Below are 22,584 nucleotides of genomic sequence, written 5' to 3'. Positions count from 1 at the left end.
AAGATTCTCCATCCTTTTGTTTGGTGTTGCACAAAGTAGTGACGAATATGTCTGTCTCTATGTTGTATGAGAAATGTTGGATAAATGCCTCTGCTAGATCACCCCAAGACTTAATTCCAAGTGGGAGTTGGGAGAACCATTCCATAGCTTGATCACCTAAGCTCTGTGGGAATAATCTCATCAAATATGTCTCTTTTGCTGCTACCTCAATGCAAGCTGTGAAAACTGTCTTATATGTACCTTAGGATCCCCTTTGCCTTTGTACTTATCGAACTTAGGTGTCATGAAATGTGTAGAAAAAGGAGGAATTGGAATACTTTTGTCAAATGGATAGGGACATATGTCTCTCATTGTGTAAGTTGGCTTCGGTGTATTTATGTCCTCCATTTTCTTTTGTAAGTCCTTAATTTGTTGTTCCAAATTGTTCTTAGGTGGAAACCGACTTCTTGGACCATATCCCATGCCTGAACCACTGGGTGGAGGAGCATGTTACATATATGGATGGTATTGACCATACACATGTTCATATGGAGGAGGTCTATAGTGATGTTGCGTGTATGGACCACTTGGTATAGAGTCATGATGAGGAATGGAATATATGGTTTGTCCATGTATACCATACTCTACAGGCATGTCATGAGTTTGTTCTAATGTGTTGCCCCTAAATTTGACGCAGGGTTTCCTTGTGTCCAAATTTTGATCATGCCTTTGGATATCCAATTGCTTTGGTGGTTGGTCCTTAGAATTGGCATGTGATTGAGTATATTTTTTTTCTACATAAGACTTCCATAATGTCTGCAAAGGTAAGTATCATATGCTTGACCATGTGTGTATGGGACCTCAGGTTTTTGAAACAAAGATGATGGTGATTCAGGCACCATATGTGGTCCTTTATTGCCTCCACTATTAGGCCTCCTTTGATCCATGTTGAAGTGAGGTTGTTGCAAAGGTCGATTTTCCATTATTTGAGACATGTCAAAATCATGAGGGATCTTGGCTCCACTTTGTGCCATCACTTGTAAGAAGTATTGTCTATCTCTCCTCATTATTTCCTCAACCAATCGATTAAAATGGGGATCCATAATGGAGTCTTCCACTTCTGCTGAAAGTACTAAAATGTTGTCCATATTGTCATTGTGTGTATCATTGTTGTTTATAGTGTCCATGTTCTCAACATTTGGAATGTTACTATAGGCATCCATGTCAGGTAATGTAGTATGATCAGAATTGAAAAAGACATCATTGTCATACTCATAGGTACTCATGTTTGTGGACTCTTGAGCCCCTTTAGCTTCTCTCCTAGATTTTTGGGAACGGGTTTCAACCATGAACTAGGTATTGACCAAGATGTGTGAGACTAGATGAAAATGAAAAGAGTTGGATGGAATGTAAATGAATCTAAGGTTTACTTGCAATGTCCAAAGTGTAGGACCAAGTATGTATGTAGTAGAGTAGGTGTGGCTTCCAAAGAGATGATAGTTTCTCTTGATGAGGTAAGTTGACTTTGACTCTAAGTAAGACCAAATGAGATCCAAAGGAGACCTTGATGAGGGACCACTTAGCAAAATGTTGTTGTATGTAGTGTGTTGACAAAGCAAGATGAGGACAAGCAAGTGACCTTTTGACTCAAGTTTAGACAAATGTGAATGTAATACAAAATGTAAAGCAATGATGAGCTTTGTGAGACCCAAAGATAGGTTGAATTCTAGATGAAAACCCGAAGAAATAGCCTAGGAAGCTCAAGAATTTTGAAACTGATTGCTCTTGTTTGCTGGATTGTAAGTGTTTTTCCAATTTGTGAAGTTGTTTGTTGTGACCAAATCTGAATTTTTGACTATTTTTCGTGACAAGAGGACACAATGTTGATGAAGACTCAATGTTTGCAAGTGTTTAGACTCAAAATGACTCAAAGAAAAGTGTGTTGTTTGATGTATAAATGTTTTGCATACACTTGAAGACACAAAAGACACAATGTTATGATGTTTGGTCTTGAATGTTTGAATGTTCAAAAGAAGACAAGCACAATTCCTATGGTTGGCTAGGACAATAGTTGTTGATCCCACATGGGGTTTCCCTCGAGGCTGCGTTATTCAGAGCACAATTCCTATGGTTGGCTAGGACAATAGTTGTTGATCCCACATGGGGTTTCCCTCGAGGCTGCGTTATTCAGAGTGGATACTTAGATGCTTGACCCCACTAGCTCCACCCTCGGCACTCACTTCTCCGAGGCAGCCAAGCATCAGTCCCCACAAAAACTCCCCGTGGCGAACTTTGTATCTCTACTAAGAACCATATGTGTGTGGGTTGCTCCAGAGGTCCGACCTCCTGACCCAACAATTAGAAGGATTTTGGCTTTCTAAAACAAAAAGGTGCTAGTAAGGGCATCCGCTTGTGTGGTCATACATGCAGCACTTTCACCTCTGTAAATACAGAAGGCTCCCAGTCGGTAGGGGTTACGCCCTACAACTGATCAAATAAATTTGATCAAACGGGTTTATGGGGAGACATATTGTCGGTATGAACTAATCAGCACACGTTACCCATGGCTTTCACCATGGATACAGTTGTTTATAGTGGTTCGGAAGAGGATGGATTTTCCTCACTACCACTTGGGTCGTTCTCTCCTCACTAGTAGTCCTAATGACCACACGGGGAGACAGGCCCTCTAGAGATTAAACAAAAAGAGCCTATTGCCCAAGACACAAAATACACTAGTTCAATTTTAGTGCACCAATTGAAGTGTTTGATAATTTATGAAAACAAGGCACACAATAAAGATCAAAAAACCCTTGCCAAAATTCCGCAACAAAGAGTTTTTAGTAGTTTTGCAATAATACCCCTCCTGCAAGCACACAAGTTAGGTAAATTTTAGATCCAAAAGACTTTGTGAAATAGGGGCCTTCAACAATGTGTTTTTTTGACCAATTCAAAGATCTGATTCATCATAAAAAAATACCACCTATAAAATTTCAATAAATTTCCAGAAATGTAAGAAAATCCAAAAAAAATTGCTAATTTGCTCCAAAAATTATTTTTTTATGAAACATCATAAAAAATTCATATAAAATGCAAATTTGATCCCTAAAATCTAAAATTTTTACTGGACACTTCTGATGGTCTTCCAAACCTGCATAAAAAACTTTCTGCAAAAAATCCAAGCAGTTTGTGAGATACGAGCAAAATAATGCAAAACCCTAATTTTCAAAGATCCGATTTTTTTAGGAATGATTTTGCATCAAATTTAAAATCACAAAGAGCAGATCCTGTGTATAATTTTGAGAGCTTTCCAAAAATGTAAGAAAATCCAAAAAAACGGCTAATTTGCTCTCAAAATTAATTTTTAATGAAAAATCATAAAAAATTCATGGAAAATGAAAATGTGCTCCAAAAAATCTGTTTTTTTACTGAGAACCTCTGATAATGTTCTTGACCTTTAAAAAAAATTAATACCAAAATACAAAGCCGTTCGTGAGATCTGATCAAAATAATGAAAAACCCTAATTTTTAAAGATCCGATTTTTGAGAAAATATTTTGCATCAAACTTAAAATCACAAAGAATAGAGCTTGTGTATAAATCAAAGAGCTTTCCAAAAAAGTAATAAAATCCAAAAAATTCGCTAATGTTCTCTCAAAATTATTTTTTAATGAAAATTCATAAACAATTCATATAAAATTCAAAAATGCTCCAAAAAATCTGAATTTTGGATTGCGAGCTCTTGATACTGTCCCAAACTTGCAAAAACAAATTGATCCAAAAATTCCAAGTTATTTGTGAGATCGGATCAAATCTCTCCAAGATCTTGATCTTGTATCCAAAACCTTAGTTGCACAAGGTTATTCTCCAAATTGTTTTACAAAATAGCAATATAGGGTTAGAAAAATCTGTTAAAAAACACAGAACTAACAAAAATCCATGTCCCACCGAGTGTGCCAAAATATTTATGGTGAAAATGGATAAAAATAACATTGAAAAACTAAATGAATTCAACCACAAAACCCTAGCCAAACAACAACAAAGGTCCACCATAACATATGAAGATTACCTAAGACAATGTAAATCAAATGAAATCACAAAGATTATACCATCACATGTCCAATAGGGTTTGGATCTCCATTCTTCCTATCTCCATTGATCTTGCTTGATATATTTGCTCTCAGATTTTATGTGTGCACAAGAGCTCAACAAAGAACGGAAATGTGGTTGCAAATAGGCTTGATCGCATGTGAAAATTCAAAAGCGTAGTTGGGGTGATTAGTTGATTAGAATGATTAGATAGGGTTGATAATGAAGGAAGAATCTCCTTATATAGAAGACACTATAAGAAATGGAGGGATAAGATTGAGAGGTGTAAAAGATAAATGGTCGGCTATGATTGGAGGGTAGGTAGAGAAAATAAGAAAATAATAAGAGGGTAGGCAGTGTAGGAATTAAGAGATGAATGAAATGTGTCATGGGTAGAAAAGGCTAATGAATTAATTAAATAAATAAAGATTTATTTAATTAAGAAGAAGTGAGATCAATTAAATAAATAAGATATTTATTTAATTTAGGAGAAGGGTTAATTTAAATAAATAAAAGTATTTATTTAAATGATAAATAAGGCTAGAAGAGGATAAATGAATTAATTAAATAAATAAAGATTTATTCAATTAATAGACGAATTGGGCTTAAACTAATTAAATAAATTAGACAGGACAATTTTAGGTGTCTACAAATTCATATGAGGAAAAGATAAAAGAGATAAAGTGCTCCAAAGTAGTAAATAGACTATCATGTGCTGTAGTGAAAAGGGGTGTGTGAAACTATAAATTTATATCAATATGAATATGAGATTACTAAATTGTGTCACATTAAGATTCCACTCAAAGAAAAGAAGATATATGCTCTTTTTGGTACATGTTTGTAGGCAAATTTGATTTCTCAAAAAGTAGACATTGGAGCTTCTTGGAGGAAGAATAAAACTCCTTAAATTTTGGGGAGCCTAGAGTAAGAGGCAACCTCCCATCTGATTTTATATTACTTTTCATGTATTTAAATGAAAAGAGAAGTAAAATCTTACTTCATTTTATGTGTGCATTTTGAAGCGCAAAACTTAAATGGAAATCATGTTGTACTAAATGAGATATATTTGTGTTTGTGTCAATTTTGTAAGTTTAAAGTGTTTGAATTTGGATTATATATATACCATGATCACTTTTCTTGCATCTATCTCATTGCTATGACCCTTTTTATGGGATGTAGGAGTTGGAATGTGTAACAAAGGGTAGGACTATATTGAGATAATATGTAGATAGTTATTGGTGGAAGAGATAGTTTTATAGGCACCCTTACTCCATTCTTATTTTATTTGGTTAAGAAAAAAAATTCTTACTTTGTTTTAAAACGGATCAATTTGGATGTGACAATAATGGCATAATGCGATAGTTGAATTGTGGTGTTGTAATTATTGTCACTAAGTTTCAAACTCCTATTAAGCTGTTATTATTAAGTTTTCATGATAAGGATGAGGTCCCTCGTATGTGGCCTCACACCAATTCATAGCTTCAATCAAAGGCATTTACCCATTTAAAAAGGATCAATTTAGATGTGTTTTTATGTTTTGGATGGTTATAGAAGTGACTTGTAAGAAGATTCTCTTATGAACTATGGCTAGACAAGACCCTCATAGAAAAAGGGTTTTTACCCTTGAACAATTTGAATTAGCTTGAACAATTTGAATTAGCTTGATGGGGTATCAATGGTAGTGGGCTCCTAGGATAGGGTGATCTTCAAAGAGGCTATGGGAGGAGAGAAAGAGTTTGCCCTTTCTTATGGTTTTAGCATTGATGGTGAGGGGGCAAGTTCCTATTCAGAAGAGAGGGGATGAATCATATAATCAGAAGAGGCCAACAAGTCTACTAAAAGAAACATTAATCTTTTCGAACTAGGGGAGGGGGAAGGGTCCACATCACACATGGGTGCCAAGCTAACCCATGGAGAGCTAAGATTCATAGAGGGGTGGGGTTTGACAAGTTTTTGCTTTTTGGAAGCAAGTCCCTCTTAAGAGTGGACAAGGGAGGGATTATAAATCCGTGTCCAAATTGGAGGGATCAGGGTTTGGGCTAAATTGTAACAATAGAGAATATATTAACCCTTCATGCAGGGTGAGCTCCCAACTGAGAAGTACTTCTTCATAGAATCTTCTAAAGAAGAACAAATCCAAACTACCAAAAAAATAATAATAATAACATTATGCATGAGGTGATGGAGCATAGGAAAGATATAGGAGTGGAACCTTTTGTACCTACCCTCCATAGAGACCTAGAACAATATTCCCCTCACAAACACCATGCCAACCTTCCAAGAGCTGGCAAATTCAATCGAAATAATAGCATCATAGCCATTCATAGCTTCTAGATACGATGAAAGGTTCCCTCTCTATAAAATTATTCATACTTCTCATCATATTTGACATTCACAATCAATCAACTCCATATGTAGAAGATCACTATTCATGGTTGAGGAGAGATATTTGTTGAGAGAAGATCTCTATTCATGGTTGAGGAGAGATATTTGTTGAGAGTTGGATCTCAAAAAAGATCTAGCAACTTCACACGAGAGAATAGTCTTGTAATTCAACTTCAATGTACAGAGAATAATCAAGAAGGTAAAGATATTACCTCAACATCATGACAAAATTATTACTTTACATTTCAGTTTTTTGTATTGTAGAAGATTTGAACTCAACACCATGTAGACACCTACAACATGGACATTTCATTTTTAACTTGAAAGCCAATGCAATCCAAGAGTTAAAAGAAATCATGCCATAATTTAACAACTTTTAATCTGGATGCCTAGATTAGCTAAAGAACAATTAAACTTTTAACCTCTCTATAAACATGTTGAAATTTGAACATCAAGATTAGCCAGATTTTGTTTAATCTCTCCATTTATATCTTTATAAGATTAGCAAGGCTTGACCTTAGAGCAGATCACGTCTATCATATTTTTGAAATCTCCGTCAACAATTAACTTTTTAATACATTTACTAACAGCTGAAGTAACACCAAGGCAATAGCCTTCAACAGAGTTGCAAGATTGGACCCCCGAGTTCTCAAAATAGGCACTAATCATCTGACCCCTATCATTCTTCCACCTGCCTGTCGTGGTTTCGCCTTATCAGATCCATCACAGTCGAGTTCATACCAACCAACACCAGGAGAGGACCAATTTATCATTTAATGTTCAGACTAATGTGATTTACTTAACATAGTGAATACAATATGTAATGTTATTTACACCCTAAACACATAGGAAGCTAGGATAAATTTCATCTTAACAAACTTAAAACTAATCCACTCTCCCACCCCTTTTACCTACACCCAGCATAACTCCTCTCCTTAAATGCCAAAGCACTAGTGTCCTACCCAACCCAAATCTAGAAATAAATCCAACTATATACAATGCCAGATTTGTTCTCTTTAGATCAAACATGAACTTCCCACACCTCTTGCTTCTCTTGCAACTCCCCCTTTTGTGTTCGTCATTGTTGTAGAATCTGCTACTAATCTTGAGAATCCTCTCCAACCTACTATTATTGTTGCTACATCTTCAGATGTTCCTACTTCTATTCCTCCTCTTACCTTTGTTGTGGATGTTAGTCTCTCCTTTTTAATGAATCAATTCTCTTCCAGTTCACTAAATATATTCATCCTTTTCTGTAAGTTTTCATTACAAACAAATTAACAAATTTTGTACTCGAGGCATCACATAACAAATAGTTGGAGGAGTCAATGAAGGCCCAAATTTATATCTGAATCTGAAAGCTCTAAGGCCATTTCTACTCTTGCATGCTAAACTAAGTTAAGTGTGCACCCATAATTTTGACCAGAGATAATGAATAGATGAAGTGAAAACCAAGAAGACAAGACCCTAAGAATGGGTGAAGCCTGAACAAAAAAGTTTCAAGTTATTTACCAACCTTTATACTAAAGCATGCCAATTGTACACTTATCATTGCATAAATGAAAACATGGCTAACATGGACCTGCAAGTGTGAGGCAAGCAATTTTCACCATTACACATAACCATGGAACAAACAGTGACAGCCAATTTAGAACTTTGACATCCTAACATGATCTCAAATAATCAGACATTACATGTGACATTGAGAAAGTATTTGTAACAATAATCATTTTCTGTGGGCACTTAGAAAACAGGAGCCATTGTGAAAGCAGTATTTCCTTTGTTTCTCAAGTGCTAATCTTGTTCGTAAATATCAACTTTGTGAAAAAGGAAAAAATACCAAAAGCCAGGCACGGAAATTCAGGTTAAAGCATACTCCACAAGCATTTTCTACAACCTTGGCCTCTTAGCATTTTCTACAACCTTGGCCTCTTAGCATTTTCTACAAAGTAAAATCTTGGCAAATCCAATGCCAGGTGATGATTATATATTCAATGAAACAAAGACATCGTGAGAAAATTAAAGCTGATGACTTTTCTTAAATTTTTTAGAACAAATAAACATCACAATGGTAAATGAGTTTGCCAGAAAACAAGTTTCAAGCTTTCTGTGTTACATATTAAAATGGTTCCATTATTTTTTGGCTCAAACATAAAACCATATTAACAAGAAGTTCCTTTTTAGTTTCATTCATTCATCACTGGCTTGTTCTCACTCGCCTTTGGCCTCTGCTCCTTAGGCTTCTGGTCTTCATTTTTCCTGCAAAAAAATATTATTTAAAAAGAGAACACAGTCAAATTATGTTTCATTTGATGAAAATAGCCATTTTACAACAAAGAAATAGACAAGCACCTAGTTAATTCTACAAAATCATGGCCAGCTAAAATTGCTTGTAATAATAAAATGGTAAAGTTTTCTATCTGTACTTAACAAAAGGTGGTACTATACAAGGAAGATAGTAAAACACATGCAAGAAATTAAAAAAAGCGACTTATTTAAATATAAAAGCTAATAATTAGATTTTAAATACTTGGTTGTTTGCTTAATTTTCAAATAAATGAGTTCAAAACTTCAAGAAAAGAATGGATATTAATGAGAATTTTAGACTTTTCCCATTACGTACCCAATAATAATAGAAATAAAATCACCGACCGTGCCATACATTGATTCCTAGCTCCCAATTGCCACTTTTAGCCTCTGACAATAATAAGTTTTTCTTTCTGAAAATCAAACTATCTATGGTACTAATGGTCCTAATTTCTGAACGTTACCACTTTCTCTCTAGAAGCTAACCTATGGGCAGATAAATCTCATTCATTGAACTATTATAAAATCAATATTTAGACTCGAATTGTTTGCTAATCAGTAAAAGAAGGCAAACATAAACCAGACCCTATAGTAATTTTTGTATCAGTTAATTTTGATTCTTCTGACATAGGTGGTTAAGGACAAAACAAATGTATTCTGAAAGAATAACAGGCTTGGCCAAAACTCGCAAAAAGCTTTTCAACACCAAACTGAGACTGTCAAAGCGCTTCCACCATATAGCTACATATGCCAGAAGTTATAATTAAAAATAATGATAAGAAAGTAAATCAAGGACAACACAAGTCACTTTTTAAACTAAATACAAGAATTTGGACTTGAGGTGAATGATTGTATCAATCAACGGTCTATAAATAATAAGACAAGAAAATACTCAAGCGCATCAAAGAAGGTTTTCTATTGCTTTTGAATCAATATTGATGACTCATCACAGTAAGAACATAAATTAAATAAGTATGGTGTGTTGTAACCTATACTAAATGATCTCCCGTAAGTAAAAATTCACTCCTTTCTCTAATAAGATCCTCAATGGAAATCTTAGCACTAGCCTTGGCCATGACTACTGTCAAAAAAGCTCAAATAAAAAAATTTAGGTATAATGTGAATTTAGATTTCATCAATTTTTGGAACACGTTCAATGATTGATTATTTAGAATTTTGTAAAACCTTTTACAGTGGTCGGCATTCCAACCCTTTTCTTTGCGATGGATAACTCCTTTCCTTATTGTGTGGCGGGGCCCATGAGACACGTTGTGGTTTTGCAGTGCCTCTACAAGCAAAAACTTTATTTCTCCAGCTTCCCTCCAATAGCTCGCCTCACGTTGGCCCGGCTAAGGAAAGAGATCACACAATACAGGGGGCTCCCCAATTCTCTGATGGCATGCCACGTATGGTGGGTGGTCAAGTTCCAACTCCGACATTTCAATGTCCCAGCAAATGTCTTTGAGTCTGTGAAGGGGGGCTATGTAGAGTTCGAGGCTGACAGAATCTAATGCAGAAACACGACACAACCTACGTGCCCAGCATGCCGATGATTTTGGAAAATCTGTACCTCATGGCTTTCCAGCGTAAAAGTGATCAGATATTATCATCCCAAATTGGATCTTTCAGAATGGTGGTGAAGAGAAATCTTATCTTCCCTACAACAAGGGAGGTTATAAAAAGTCAGAGACAGAGGATGAGAAAGCAAGATTTTCTGGGGAAAAGAAAGATCCAATCAAATCTTATTTTCTTCCAAGTTTCAGATCAGATACTGAAAACTCAAATGTATTAGCTTCTGAAAGATATAGGACCTCTGTACAAGTGGTCGGAATTTTCCCGAAACATTTTGTAAAAGTGACAATTACATCAAGTGACCTGGCTTGGTTTTGTAAAATCATAGAATCAGCAGTTGAGCCTTAATATTATTCTGAATAGCAAACTGTAGCATGTTGCCTTTTTCTGATGTTCTTAATAATGTTTTATGCTAATCTTATCTATCAGATTCTATTTGCAGTTTTTTTGGGAGTTTCCTTTATGAGACATGAGACAGTGAATCGTGTGCATAGATCACTTCTTCATGCTCATAAAATGAATTCTAGATTATACCATTCTTGCGAAACTTAAAAGGTGTTAATGTTAGAACTGGAAACATAAGACACGGAAATCTGAAACTTAAAAACACAGAATTTTATCTGGGAAAACCCTCCACCTGAGGGTGAAAAACCCAGCCACACCAAAATCAAACTTTTATTGAATGCACCAAGCTGAATACAATGTCCTCAAACTTAAACAAGCAATAGTCTAAACAAAAATGTAAACTCTTAACAATCAACAGCAGAAACATATAATTGATAAAGTAAAGCCTGCTGGCTTCTACAATACGCTCAACACATAAACTCTCTGAGACCAGAAATAATCATACACCAGTCATATACGAAAATCACTGAAACAAATGCTATCCAAGCTTCTCTCTGCACTTTCCGATGAACACAGATGCATATGAAATGGATTGTCTTTCTTATATACTTTTCCCTGACGCAAAACAGACAGCTAACATAAGGAACCAGCAGGGAACGAACTATCTCTTGACAGTGGAGACGGAAGGCCAAGAGACACCGAAGCTCATTGATAGCTACATAAAAAACCGTTTCATACTCCACCACCAACGGGAGCTGAACACGAGTCATGATGGCACCACTAACAGATGAAAAACAGTAAAGAAGGAAATCGCGCCAGCAAGGATGAGACTCTCATAATACGAAAGTCGGTGACAGTAAAATTTCATCATCCACACAACCATCACAGGTAAATGAAATCTCCTGCGGCTAACGGTAACACAACCATCGCAGGTAAATGAAATCTCCTGCGGCTACAAACATTAACAAAAGGGTTGTATTCAGAATTGTAAGTTTGTCTGTTGAGCTCTGCCTTTACGAGCGCTCCCCATAAAATCGGATTGGAATATTGCATCTTATGTCTGAGTTAATTTGTATGCTCTATTCTTTTCCCAATAACAAAGGGATCGTGACGTATTGTGCCTCGTCCATTTAATAGTTAGTCTTAGCACCCATTGTCCGCAGATGTTTCTGAAGATCTCGATGCTTTTCTGAGTTTCCTTTCTATTATCTGAAAGGGTTAGGTTTATGACAACTTCTATCCCTTTCCATCCCTTTCCAAATAACAAAGAGCTGACTTCTAAAATCCCGGAGGTCGTTCCACAAGATGCAACAGGCCCCACCCCTGTGGAACTTCCCGACTGCCTCGCTTCAGGTCTTCGAACCCAATTGGGGATCAACAAATTCAATTACTATATAATTCACTCCAAGAATCCAATATACCATATAATCTACTCCCAAGGTAGGGTCTTACAAGCTATTAGGTGTTTCAATAATACTCTAAATTTAGATTTCATCAATATATTGAAACACAATCAGTGACTAATAATTCAGAAATCAACACATTATATTAGGAGTTCCTAGTGCATAATGATTCCAAAATCAACATATTATATAGTCCACTGCCAAGGCAGGATCTGATAGAATACTGTGAAATTAGATTTCATCAAATGTTTTGGAACACTTTTAGTGATTATGAGAGCAAAAGTATAACATTTTTTAAATTATTTCCTTTGATGATATCTAAAATATTGAAGAAAATTAAATTTACAGAGTTGTTTATGGAAGTTCCTTTTAATCTAAGGGACTGTAAAGACACCATAAATAATTATTAACAAATCTGGACAAATCCTTGTATTCTTGCTAATCATTTAATGGGTATCCAAAATATTAAAGAAAACTAAATTCACGCATTTTATCTAGCTCCTTTCCATCTAATCAACCATACAGAACTCGTGAATACTCAGAGATCCATGCTCAGAGCCCATCAAATGGGTTTACACATTTTATCAAACACTTGGCAAACAGTCCCAGCCCTTCTCAACACAATTTACCGAACAATATAGGTTTCAAATAGTATTTACACTATCAGAATAACCTGAGCAGGCTTCAAATGGCCCAGCTACTCACCCACATACCTGGTTTTCTTACCATACAAAAAAAAAAAATCAAAAACACGTGTATCCACATTCCAATGAACATTGATTACTAATCTAAAACTCTGCTCTGCAAATCTATTTTTAATCTTTTTAACCTACAAATAAACGAAAAAAGTGTGTCATCTGTATTGAGCTTCTGGTATTTGAAGAAATACCATAACCCACAATCAATGACATTTTCTATTGCACAATTTTTGAGCCAAAAGGGTCTCTATGATGACCATCAATGAGCCTTCGATATGTGCTTTGTGGTAGAAACACACTGTAAAAATTTAAAAGCACTGGTTATCCTTGGATGCTTAAAAAGTATAAGCAGAATTAATGACAAACAAGAATGCATTCTCTACCCATGAGTTTTATTGTGTAATTAATGGCAAACAAGAACGCAATCTCTTCCACTCTTGGCAGTTATTCACACCTCATAATTTCCAACATAACTGTGCTTCAATTTCCATTTTCACACAGACAGCTGTGTTTCGACTTCCATATCCACCATAACCATCAACAGGGCATCAAATTCATTCAAAGAGTAAATGTTTACCAGCATTTATGTGAACATTGTAGACGCCTCTCGTCATAAAGACAGATTTATATTTAGTAGAACTTTCTGAATTCTTATCAAGTTAAGAGAAAGATCCAGATATGTGGAAACAGTATATGCAAGGTGAATTTAAAAACAAGTAAAATAAAGCCAAGTAAACCTAAAGATAGCTGAGGTGTAATTTGTAAAGACATTGTATGTAGGACTTCTTTTAATAGAATCGAAATGAATGCAGAATGCTAAGAACTGAGCATGTCTACTGATTGGGAGTGACTTGTCCCTAAGCTTTGAGTGATCAATATCCTTTGGGTGATTGATATCTGAACAGTCAAGAGCAAATTTTCATAGTTGTAAAAATTTCCCAATTTCTGTTCATTATATTTTACAATGTTTCTTATCATTCACTAATTAAAATTCAGACCTCCATTTCCAGATCCCAAAATTCCTACTATATGTCCAATATTAGATTTCCGCTGTGATTCCAGTTTCAGTTCACAGATGCCTGCAATCCTATGGTTTCTTCCTTTACAACTCTTGTCGAAGGTTCACAACATATTACATATCAGAAACATTGCAAAAAATATCAGAAACAGAAGATATCGCCACATATGGTTTTTGGCAATATTTGAACCAGTGATACTCCAAGTTTCTGAGATGGAGGGATAAGATTTCAAGTACGGTGAAAAAAATCCTAGATTTTGGAGAAGGGAAAGTGATAATAAAATCATATTAAAAATTACTAATTATAATTTTAAATATAAAATAGCTTAAAGTAAGTCAAAAGAAGCAATCCAATAATCCATTTGATATCATAAAATCCAATAATCCATCTCATATTAGTATAGACATAATTTATTGATAAATTGATGATATGATTTTTAAATTTTATGTGTATCAATGAAAGCTTAAAAAAATTTAACTACAAAGGAGTTGTGAATCACAAACTACAGTCTACAAGTGACACGGATCAAAATGACAATTATGCTGAAAGAAGATATGCATAACTGGTTTGAACAATAAGCTTAAAAAATTAGAGTCATCATCCAATGAATATCTTGAAAACTGCCAATGAATATCTTGAAAACTGCTCATCACAACACCTGCTGAACTGAACCTTATCCTGCAATGTGTTCCCAATCAATACCAACTGCAAACACCACTCCTCATCAACCTGTTGCGCCTCCTTGCACTCCACAATCAAAGAAACATGAGCATCATACACAACAATAACACTTTCCACTTTCCTAGAGGTAAGTGTGTTCCTCTTAAAAGAGTGGATAAAGCTCTATGTGAATCAATTCCACAATAATGAAGGAACTAAAAACCAATGCAAGAAAACAACTCTCCTTTTTGGAATCAAAGATACAGAGAAGACCTGTAGTCTATCCTCATTTCCTGTAGGCTAAATGATAAAACAAAGGAAATGATTAATAATATTATTTTAAGTTAGGCTCAATAATTTCTATTTTAAAGGGCAACTTAATAATATTACTATAATTAATTAAGAAGTGTTTTTAAACAATAATTTAAATACTTTCGGAGGGAAATTTTAAATCATGGGCCCTAATCGGAGAACTTCAAAAAATGTGTGCTCGGATTCACTGCACATCATCTTGTCTTCAATTTGCAATTCAACAATGGAGCTTCGTGTTCAATTTCACAACCAAGGGCAAAAACACTAGTCCGTCCGGAATCTTGGAGGACAAAAACTGTGTTGAATTTCCATCACCAGATTAGGGGACAAAAAACGCTCATCTCCATCTAGGGCATCTCCACACAAGTATTGCATTAAAGTGGAATATTCAGTGATTTCATGCAAGTTTCAACATTTTGGCAATTGGATTTGCATGTAAATATCTTGATATGTACAAGAGGATCTCATCGCTGCATTTTCAGAGCGTAGGCACATATTTTTGTCGCTGATTTAATCCATACTTTGAAGCACCTGCATTATTGGCAGAGTTCAATAACATTTGATGACATTTTTGGAGAGGTCATAAAACTTTATTTGCATCTTTGATGAGCAATCAGCATTTTTCAGACCTTGGCATTGGGCACTAGCATTGAGGGTAACATATTTTTAGGGATTGTACTTTTTGCTATTACAGCACTCACCACATACCAGCAACTGCCATACACATTGGGAGTCACTGGCCACAATTTCCAGATCAGTGTTGGGTTATTCTCATTGATGTCGAAGGGCAAATCAGTAGTGTAATGGAAAGAGGATTAGCGTGTACCACACTATGATCGAGATTTCATTGATCAAAGAGAGAGGCAATTTAGTTATTAAATTGCAAAATGCCATAAAGTAATAAATTTGGGACCGCCCCCAGAATTAAAAAATGCAAAACTAATATTTTATTTTGGGATGACCCCCTCATTGGAGCCACCCTTATTTAGGAGAATTTAATTGTGAGTTTTGATTTAGTTGTTGGGTCCCCAAGAGGGACAACCCACTGAGGCTAGCACCCACTTTGGGCAAGGTAAAATAAAACAACAAAAAATTACATGCTTGCTGCCTTTGGCCGACCTTGTTGGAGAGGTGTAACTTTTGATGAAGGGATGCACATTGGAGTGTATAAATAGAAGACCTTTGAGGATTTTCCTATCAAGCAATTCAAAAACATTTTTGTGTATGAAGAGCAGAAATAAGAGGATATTCAAGCAGATTTGTAAGAAGATTTTGAACAGATTTATGAGATCTATTTGATCTTATTTTGTAAAATATATTGGAGAGAACTTGTGCAAGATTGTTTAAAGAAATTTCATGAAGATTTGAACGACATTATGAGAAGATTTGTAAAGACTTTTTGAATCAATTTCAAGAAATTAGCATATATCTATCATTTTGAAATTTGTAGGTTGGTGCCTTCTATTCTAATAGATCGGGAGGTTGTTGCCTCTCCTTCAAAGAGATTGGTGTCTCTTGCTGGAATGGTGTCCAGTTGTAGGGGATTGGTGTCTCCTGTGGGTTGGTGCCTACAAATTATTGTAAAGAAGGTTTCATTTTGCTGAACTGGATTTGGACGGTAGATCCAAGCAGCTATCCGCCGTGGTTTTCTCACGAAAGGATTTCCACGCAAAATATTGTGTCTTTTATTTGTGTGTATGCTATTTATTTTTTCATTGTGGTCGTTAAAGTGTTAAAGCAAAAAGTTGGTCTTACACTGATTCAACCAGAAAAGATGAGACTGAAAACAAGGATGACAAAAGATGTGATGTATCTCTAATTTGATCAAAACACATCACTAACAATCTTCTTGACCCTCTTCCCCTACTTTTATCTTGGATATTGCTCGTCTACTCCAATCATGTGTCATGATCGCAAGTTGCAAGGGCCCTTGCAACTCAAGCATCACCTCTATTAGAATAAAACACAAAACAAATTGGGTTTCAACTAGTTTGAAGAATTCCTTCCTCAAAAAAATCCAAAACACTGCCTAATAAGGTGTAGCAATTGCAAATGAACATCTGCACCTTGCTTGCATACACAACAACCTTTTTGCCCCACTTATATTTTCCAATGTCCTTGACTGCATTGTTCATAGCATGCAGACTACAAGGGATCTAATAGATGTGCTTATAGGTGGATTGAATTAAACTGTCTACTGCCTTGAACACATGTTGTATCAGTAACCTCATAAATGGCAAATCTTAGGATCTGAAACTAAAACTCAGCATCTTTGTTTTTTTCAAAATAATCAATCACCCTAAAGAAATAAGGCCCTTCCCTTACATGTTAAGATAATGTTGATGAGTGGGGCAATGTATTATGTTCATCCACCCACCCATGATTCTGTTACAGCCATGTGATATACATGTGACCACCATCTCCTCAACTGATAGGTTAAGCTTATAATAATTTTTTTCCTCAATTGTTGTTCTCAATTTGGGCTTGCTCAGAGGCACACAAACAACATGAGCTTGGCCTATCTTGATCGTAGCCTCCTTGTAATAAGGAGGCACATATAGCAGTTTTTGGTCTTGCTAGAAGGCACATAAATAACCCCAGCTTGGCCTACCATGGCTGTAACATCCTTCTACTAAGCACATCAAGCAATGTGGAATGAATACCATTAGCAAAGAAAAAATTTGCCAATGGCCTCACTGTGTCATCTCTAGCATAGCCCTCCACTTCCCCTGTAGCATTGCCTTTGTACCAGCAGCACTGAATGAGTTAATCTGTTGGAAGTTAGATAGGATTGAGTTTTCAATTAGGAACGTTTGTGTTTAAAATAAGGCAGTTGAGTCTTCAGCTAGAGAATAAGTGTGTCTTAATGTCTTTGAGTTGAGTAGTGATTGAAGGTTTCACTTAGGAATCTTGACTGGTGAAATAAGGTAGTGAGTTGGTCTCACACTTGTCAATTAATTGCCCAGTGAACCTATCAGTTGACTGCCTTAATTTGAGGGGCTGATTTGATAGTTAGCTGCCCTACAATGAGGGAGTTGTTTATCAATTAACTGCCACCAACTTGGGAAGTGATTGTCACTGATTGAGGAGCACGGGAGGTGAGTTATAAGAGGCGCAAGGGAAAATAGAAAGGACATCTTTGTGGAAATTAAAACAAAAATTCAGTCTGATGCTGCTACAACAGTTTTGTCACATGGGACGAAAACCTCAGGTGCATCCACTATCAGCTTGTTCTCTGGGAACAAAAACTCTCAGGCAAAAGCAGTTTGTGGTACAGGACATTATCCAGAATATCAGGGCATCATCAGCACCAGTACAGCATTAGATCCACTTGCTGCAGAGCATCATCAAGAGCTTCAAGAAGATAGAGCCCATCAGTTTAAAGATTGTAATTGATATGTGTATATCTAAAATATAAAATAAAAAAATAAAAGATATTTGTTGATAGAATAGTTTCTGTGTTTGGTTTTGAGGTTTATTTTGTATACAAACTAGCAGAAGTCATCACATTCCCTTAATTTTACCCCACTCAAAGGGATTTCAGTAAAATGAGATGGCCACGTTGCCAAATACATTGTAAATTTTGTTTGAAGACTTCAAACTTTTTACTTAAATACTTGTGATTGATGATGAAATAGCAATGTTACCAAATGAACAATGGTCTTTTAACAACAATTAGTAAGGTGTTATGTAACCTAGCTCATATTTATGTCAGAATAAATGAACTGAAAAATTAATACAATTTTAAATATAAAAGAGGTAAGAGAAACCGAATTGTCCTTTCTTCTTTCTTTTTCTAATATTCTAATCAACACCTCACCAAGAACTCGTCAAGCATATAGACTTACAAAAGCTTAGAACAAATAGGCCATTTATTCTTATGACACTTCCTTGGATGTGTCAATAGGCATTCCTGATATTTCTGAGGTTACTTCTATGTGCTACACCCTTAATCCTATAGTGTGCATGGGAAAATGTGTGATCAGTTTATGGCTAGCATAGCTCTTAATTAAGTTGATTCTCAAGACACTGGTTTGGTAGCATCAATAGGCATTCCTAATATGTTAATGATTACTTATATGTACTACACTCTTAATGGCTTAATCCTATATTGTGCATAGTGATATGTGTAGTCAGCTTATGACTAGTCTTAACTAAGTTATATGGTCATCAATATAGTCTTATATGGGTAGTTAGTTAAGTATTGGTGGCATCCATGGCATATTTCTCGCATATACAGAAGGTATTGAATAACTTATTATCATGAAATTGCAAATTATGTTCTTATTGGAGACTCTTGAAGTTTTGCCCCCTTGAGGTGGTTTATTTGTCTGAATTACTATCAAGTATTTGCAGCATATCTCCTATTATATTCTTCTCATGCTCAAGTTATTTCATTACAAATTGTATTAGAGCATGATCTTGGCACTCCGAAGGCAAGAAACAAGGCACTTTTTTTAATTAAAGAAGCTGAATTGTGAAATGCATCTCTCAATTCGGTGAGCCCTTTTCTAATTTTTGGAGGGTTGATAAAGCGGATATTGAAGCTACTATAGTCGTTCCCCACCAAATCCACTCTAGGTCTATAAAAGAGTGGCTTTCTTTTCTGAAGTTTGGAGGGCTGAGCAAGGGCACATTGATCCACCAATAGTCCTGATTTGAAATCATTTGGACTCAATTTATGGTAGGTTATTGCAATTTTAAAAATTTTCATAAATTCTCTCTATAGGAATGGAAAATATAGTAAAGGACACAAATGTGCTAAGAAGTAGATCTTATATATTGAAGGCATCAATAACGAGGAAAATGATGAAGAAGATGGTAGTGGTTGTGGAAGACTTATAATTAGAAGATGTCCAACCAACTATCTCTTGTCATGCATTGTTAGGTATTAAAACCCCACAAACACTCAAGGTAATGGGTTTCCTTAAACATTGAACGTAGCAATAGTGATTGACTCGTGGTGTACTCATTATTTCATCAACTATAAGTTGGCAACACAATTGAACTGTTTCGTTTACTCAACCCTAGAATTTCAAGTGTTCTAGGTGAATGTATAGTCATTGTTTGAGGAAATGCTGCAGTATTAAACTCACATTGGGAAACTATATAAATGAATGTCCTATGTTTGCTATACCCATGGCTAGAGCAGAAATTGTTTTGGGAAGCCAATAACCTCACTACCTTAGAATCAACTGCGATGAACTTATGGGAGTTGTTCATGTGGTTTCACTTAGAGGATAAAACATTTGAACTAATGGTGTTTCATGTAAAGTATCCACATATGGTAAGCTCACACTACTTGCAAAAGATGCTTCAAAAGGGGATAGATAATGAGGCTCAACTATTGTTATTGGAAGTGCAACAATCAAAGATTCCTACATCTCTGAATCCGCAAGCTATTTTAATGGATTGGCCAAAAGAATTGCCTTGCAAAAAGATAATCTAATCAAGCCATTCAATTGATGCTAGGGTGTCATCTACCTTCCTTGCCTCTTCTTCGAGTATTACACCAAAAGGTTAGAGTACAGGAAGAACACATCCAATGTTAGCAAGAAATACTCTCTATTATCAAGGAGAACGAGGCAAAGGCACATAATAGAATGAAGCGGCATGTTGATTAGTGCAGACATTTGACACAAGTAGTGTTATCTAAGCAAGATGAAAAAGGAAGACCCGTCTTGGAGCTTAAGTTAATCTTTCAAACACACACAAAGATGTTGAGGATTAGGACAAACACAAAGTACCTCGTTAAATTGAAGGATTTTCTTGTTGAAGATGCCACATGGGAAAAGAAAATTTTGTGTAAAAGCATCCATGATTGAACAATGTTTGTGTGATGGGGGATGGGATGTAGCATGTTATGCCCTTAATCATACAGTTTCCATATGCATATGTGATAGGTCGGCCTGGATGGCATCCATGGCATAAATTTGGTATATATAGAAGATAGAGGATAGCTTACTATCATCATATTGCAAATTGTGTTCTTCGGAATTTTTGGAGTTTGCCTCTTCAAAGTGGCTTATTAATCTCAATTATTATTAAGCATTTGCAGCATATCCCCTATTATATCACTCTCTTGTTAAAGTTATTTCATTAAACTATGACAGACGGGTCTCCTTAAAAGTTTGATCATCTCCAAATACCCATGAAATAGGTATTCCCCTTCAAAACTATGTAAGCTGCTTCTAATGAGTCATTAAAATTTCAAAATGCTATCAAAGCCCTTTAAACCAGTTTTTATGCTTTCACAGCCTTACAAACATAGCTACTACCTACTGTTTTCCTATAATTCATGCATAAACACATATATATTATTGTCAACATGCAAACACATCGTACACCTTGTACAACCAAGTTTTAGGGATGTGCACAATATACTACACATATCAATTATGTTTCTCTCCCCTTTACACATTTCGCTGTTGAGGCTCGTTCCTAACCTGATGGAAACCATTTCCACATTAAAAATCTTAAGTGTATGGGATATTACAGCTACCTTCTCATCCATTTTTGCAATAAACTAGGTTTTATTATTTGAAAAGTCTTTTCAAAGAGATATTTTATGATATAACTTTTTCCAACATCTTCCAAATAGGATAAACAAGTAAATGAGTGGATAATCCATGTAAGAGCCGCAGCTTGAAAAGCCAAGCGACATGACAAGTGAAATTGCGGGAAATACTGCAACTCTGGGCCTAGCATATCCAGAAAAGCAAGGCAGAGACCAAGTTAAGTCCAGGGTGACTTACCCAGAGCCTGCAGTATTTAAACCCAAAGTTGACCCGGAAAAAAAAATTGAAAAATGAATGATACGATGTCTACTTTGTTGTATTTGATCTTTTTTATTCTTCTTCATTCAGATGAAAATATCTGAGCAAATACCAGCACTCCATCTGGATGTGAAGCCCAACAAAAGTGCCAATTTTTCATTTCACATCAGTTACATGTCTCTCGAATTGTAGGTTTATTAATAATTCCCTCTAGAATCGTCTTTAAACGCCTCATAAAGAGGAACGATAGAATCTACTCTTTGCTCGGATGAACTATGTACCAGTAGTACTCCAGGGCAAAAAGACAATCCATGTAAAACGCAAACAAAGAAACACTTCTGAAACTAGTGGCCAAATATTTTGATAACACACATCAAAACTGCGATTTTAAAACTTGCTGTAAAATAAAAAGCACATTAAGAAACAAACAGACGTCTATTTGAATCGATTCAGTACCACTAGAAAAACTTTAAAAAACAAAAACTGCAGAAAAGGGATTGTTTTATAGTTTCAAAGATGGACCTTTTTTCCGCAGTAGCACCTCCCTTCTGTGAGAGGAAAGACCTGAATAGTGGTGAGTTCACGTCGTATATCATCCTTCTGAGCAATCGACTCGCTGATAGCTCAAAGATTGGAAGCACAGAGGCACGAATAGAACAGAGATTTCACAGTAGAAAAGCTTCGTGCTATAACTCACAATAACCCTAATCGTTAGGCTTCCCCCTGCCAGACTATATAGAGGACAGACTATAGAACCCTCGGGAAAATAAAAATACAATTAATTTAGATGATAAATTGATAGAAATATGTCTTGGGGAATATAAATGATTGGTTTTTTAATTAGTCTTTGGTAAATATGTCTTGGGGAAATTTGCATAATAATAAATGATTGATTTTTTAATTAGTCTTTGGTCTATTGAAGTTGAATGAAGTGTTAAATGAGTTTTTTAATGATTAAAAATTTTTAAGCGGGAAGTCCCAACATCATAGAAATGAGGTCAAGATTGTGCCTCAAATAATTTTGGTGGAATGGTATTCTTGAT

General features: G+C 35.5%; 1 protein-coding gene across 1 annotated transcript; it reads right to left on the bottom strand.

The window, feature by feature from the left end:
• Positions 1 to 8,460: 8,460 nt before the first annotated feature.
• Positions 8,461 to 22,309, bottom strand: LOC131077479 (wound-induced basic protein). The gene is made up of 2 exons (XM_058014969.2): positions 22,064 to 22,309; positions 8,461 to 8,708 (listed from the first exon to the last, which is right to left on the bottom strand). The coding sequence occupies exons 1-2, from the start codon at positions 22,135 to 22,137 to the stop codon at positions 8,636 to 8,638; spliced, it is 147 nt and encodes a 48-aa protein (XP_057870952.1). The 5' UTR covers positions 22,138 to 22,309; the 3' UTR covers positions 8,461 to 8,635.
• Positions 22,310 to 22,584: the final 275 nt, after the last annotated feature.

Source organism: Cryptomeria japonica, chromosome 10 (assembly GCF_030272615.1).
Source record: "Cryptomeria japonica chromosome 10, Sugi_1.0, whole genome shotgun sequence".
Classification (NCBI taxonomy): Eukaryota; Viridiplantae; Streptophyta; class Pinopsida; order Cupressales; family Cupressaceae; genus Cryptomeria; species Cryptomeria japonica.
The sequence above is the reverse complement of the archived record's forward strand: the minus strand, read 5'-3'. Positions and strand labels throughout refer to the sequence as shown.

Coding starts and splice junctions, on each gene's coding strand:
- LOC131077479 (XM_058014969.2), bottom strand. CDS start 22,137: ATGATATACGACGTGAACTCACCACTATTCAGGTCTTTCCTCTCACAG. Junction 8,709..22,063: donor GGTGCTACTGCGGAAAAAAG/GTCCATCTTTGA, acceptor ATTTTTTTGCAG/GAAAAATGAAGACCAGAAGC.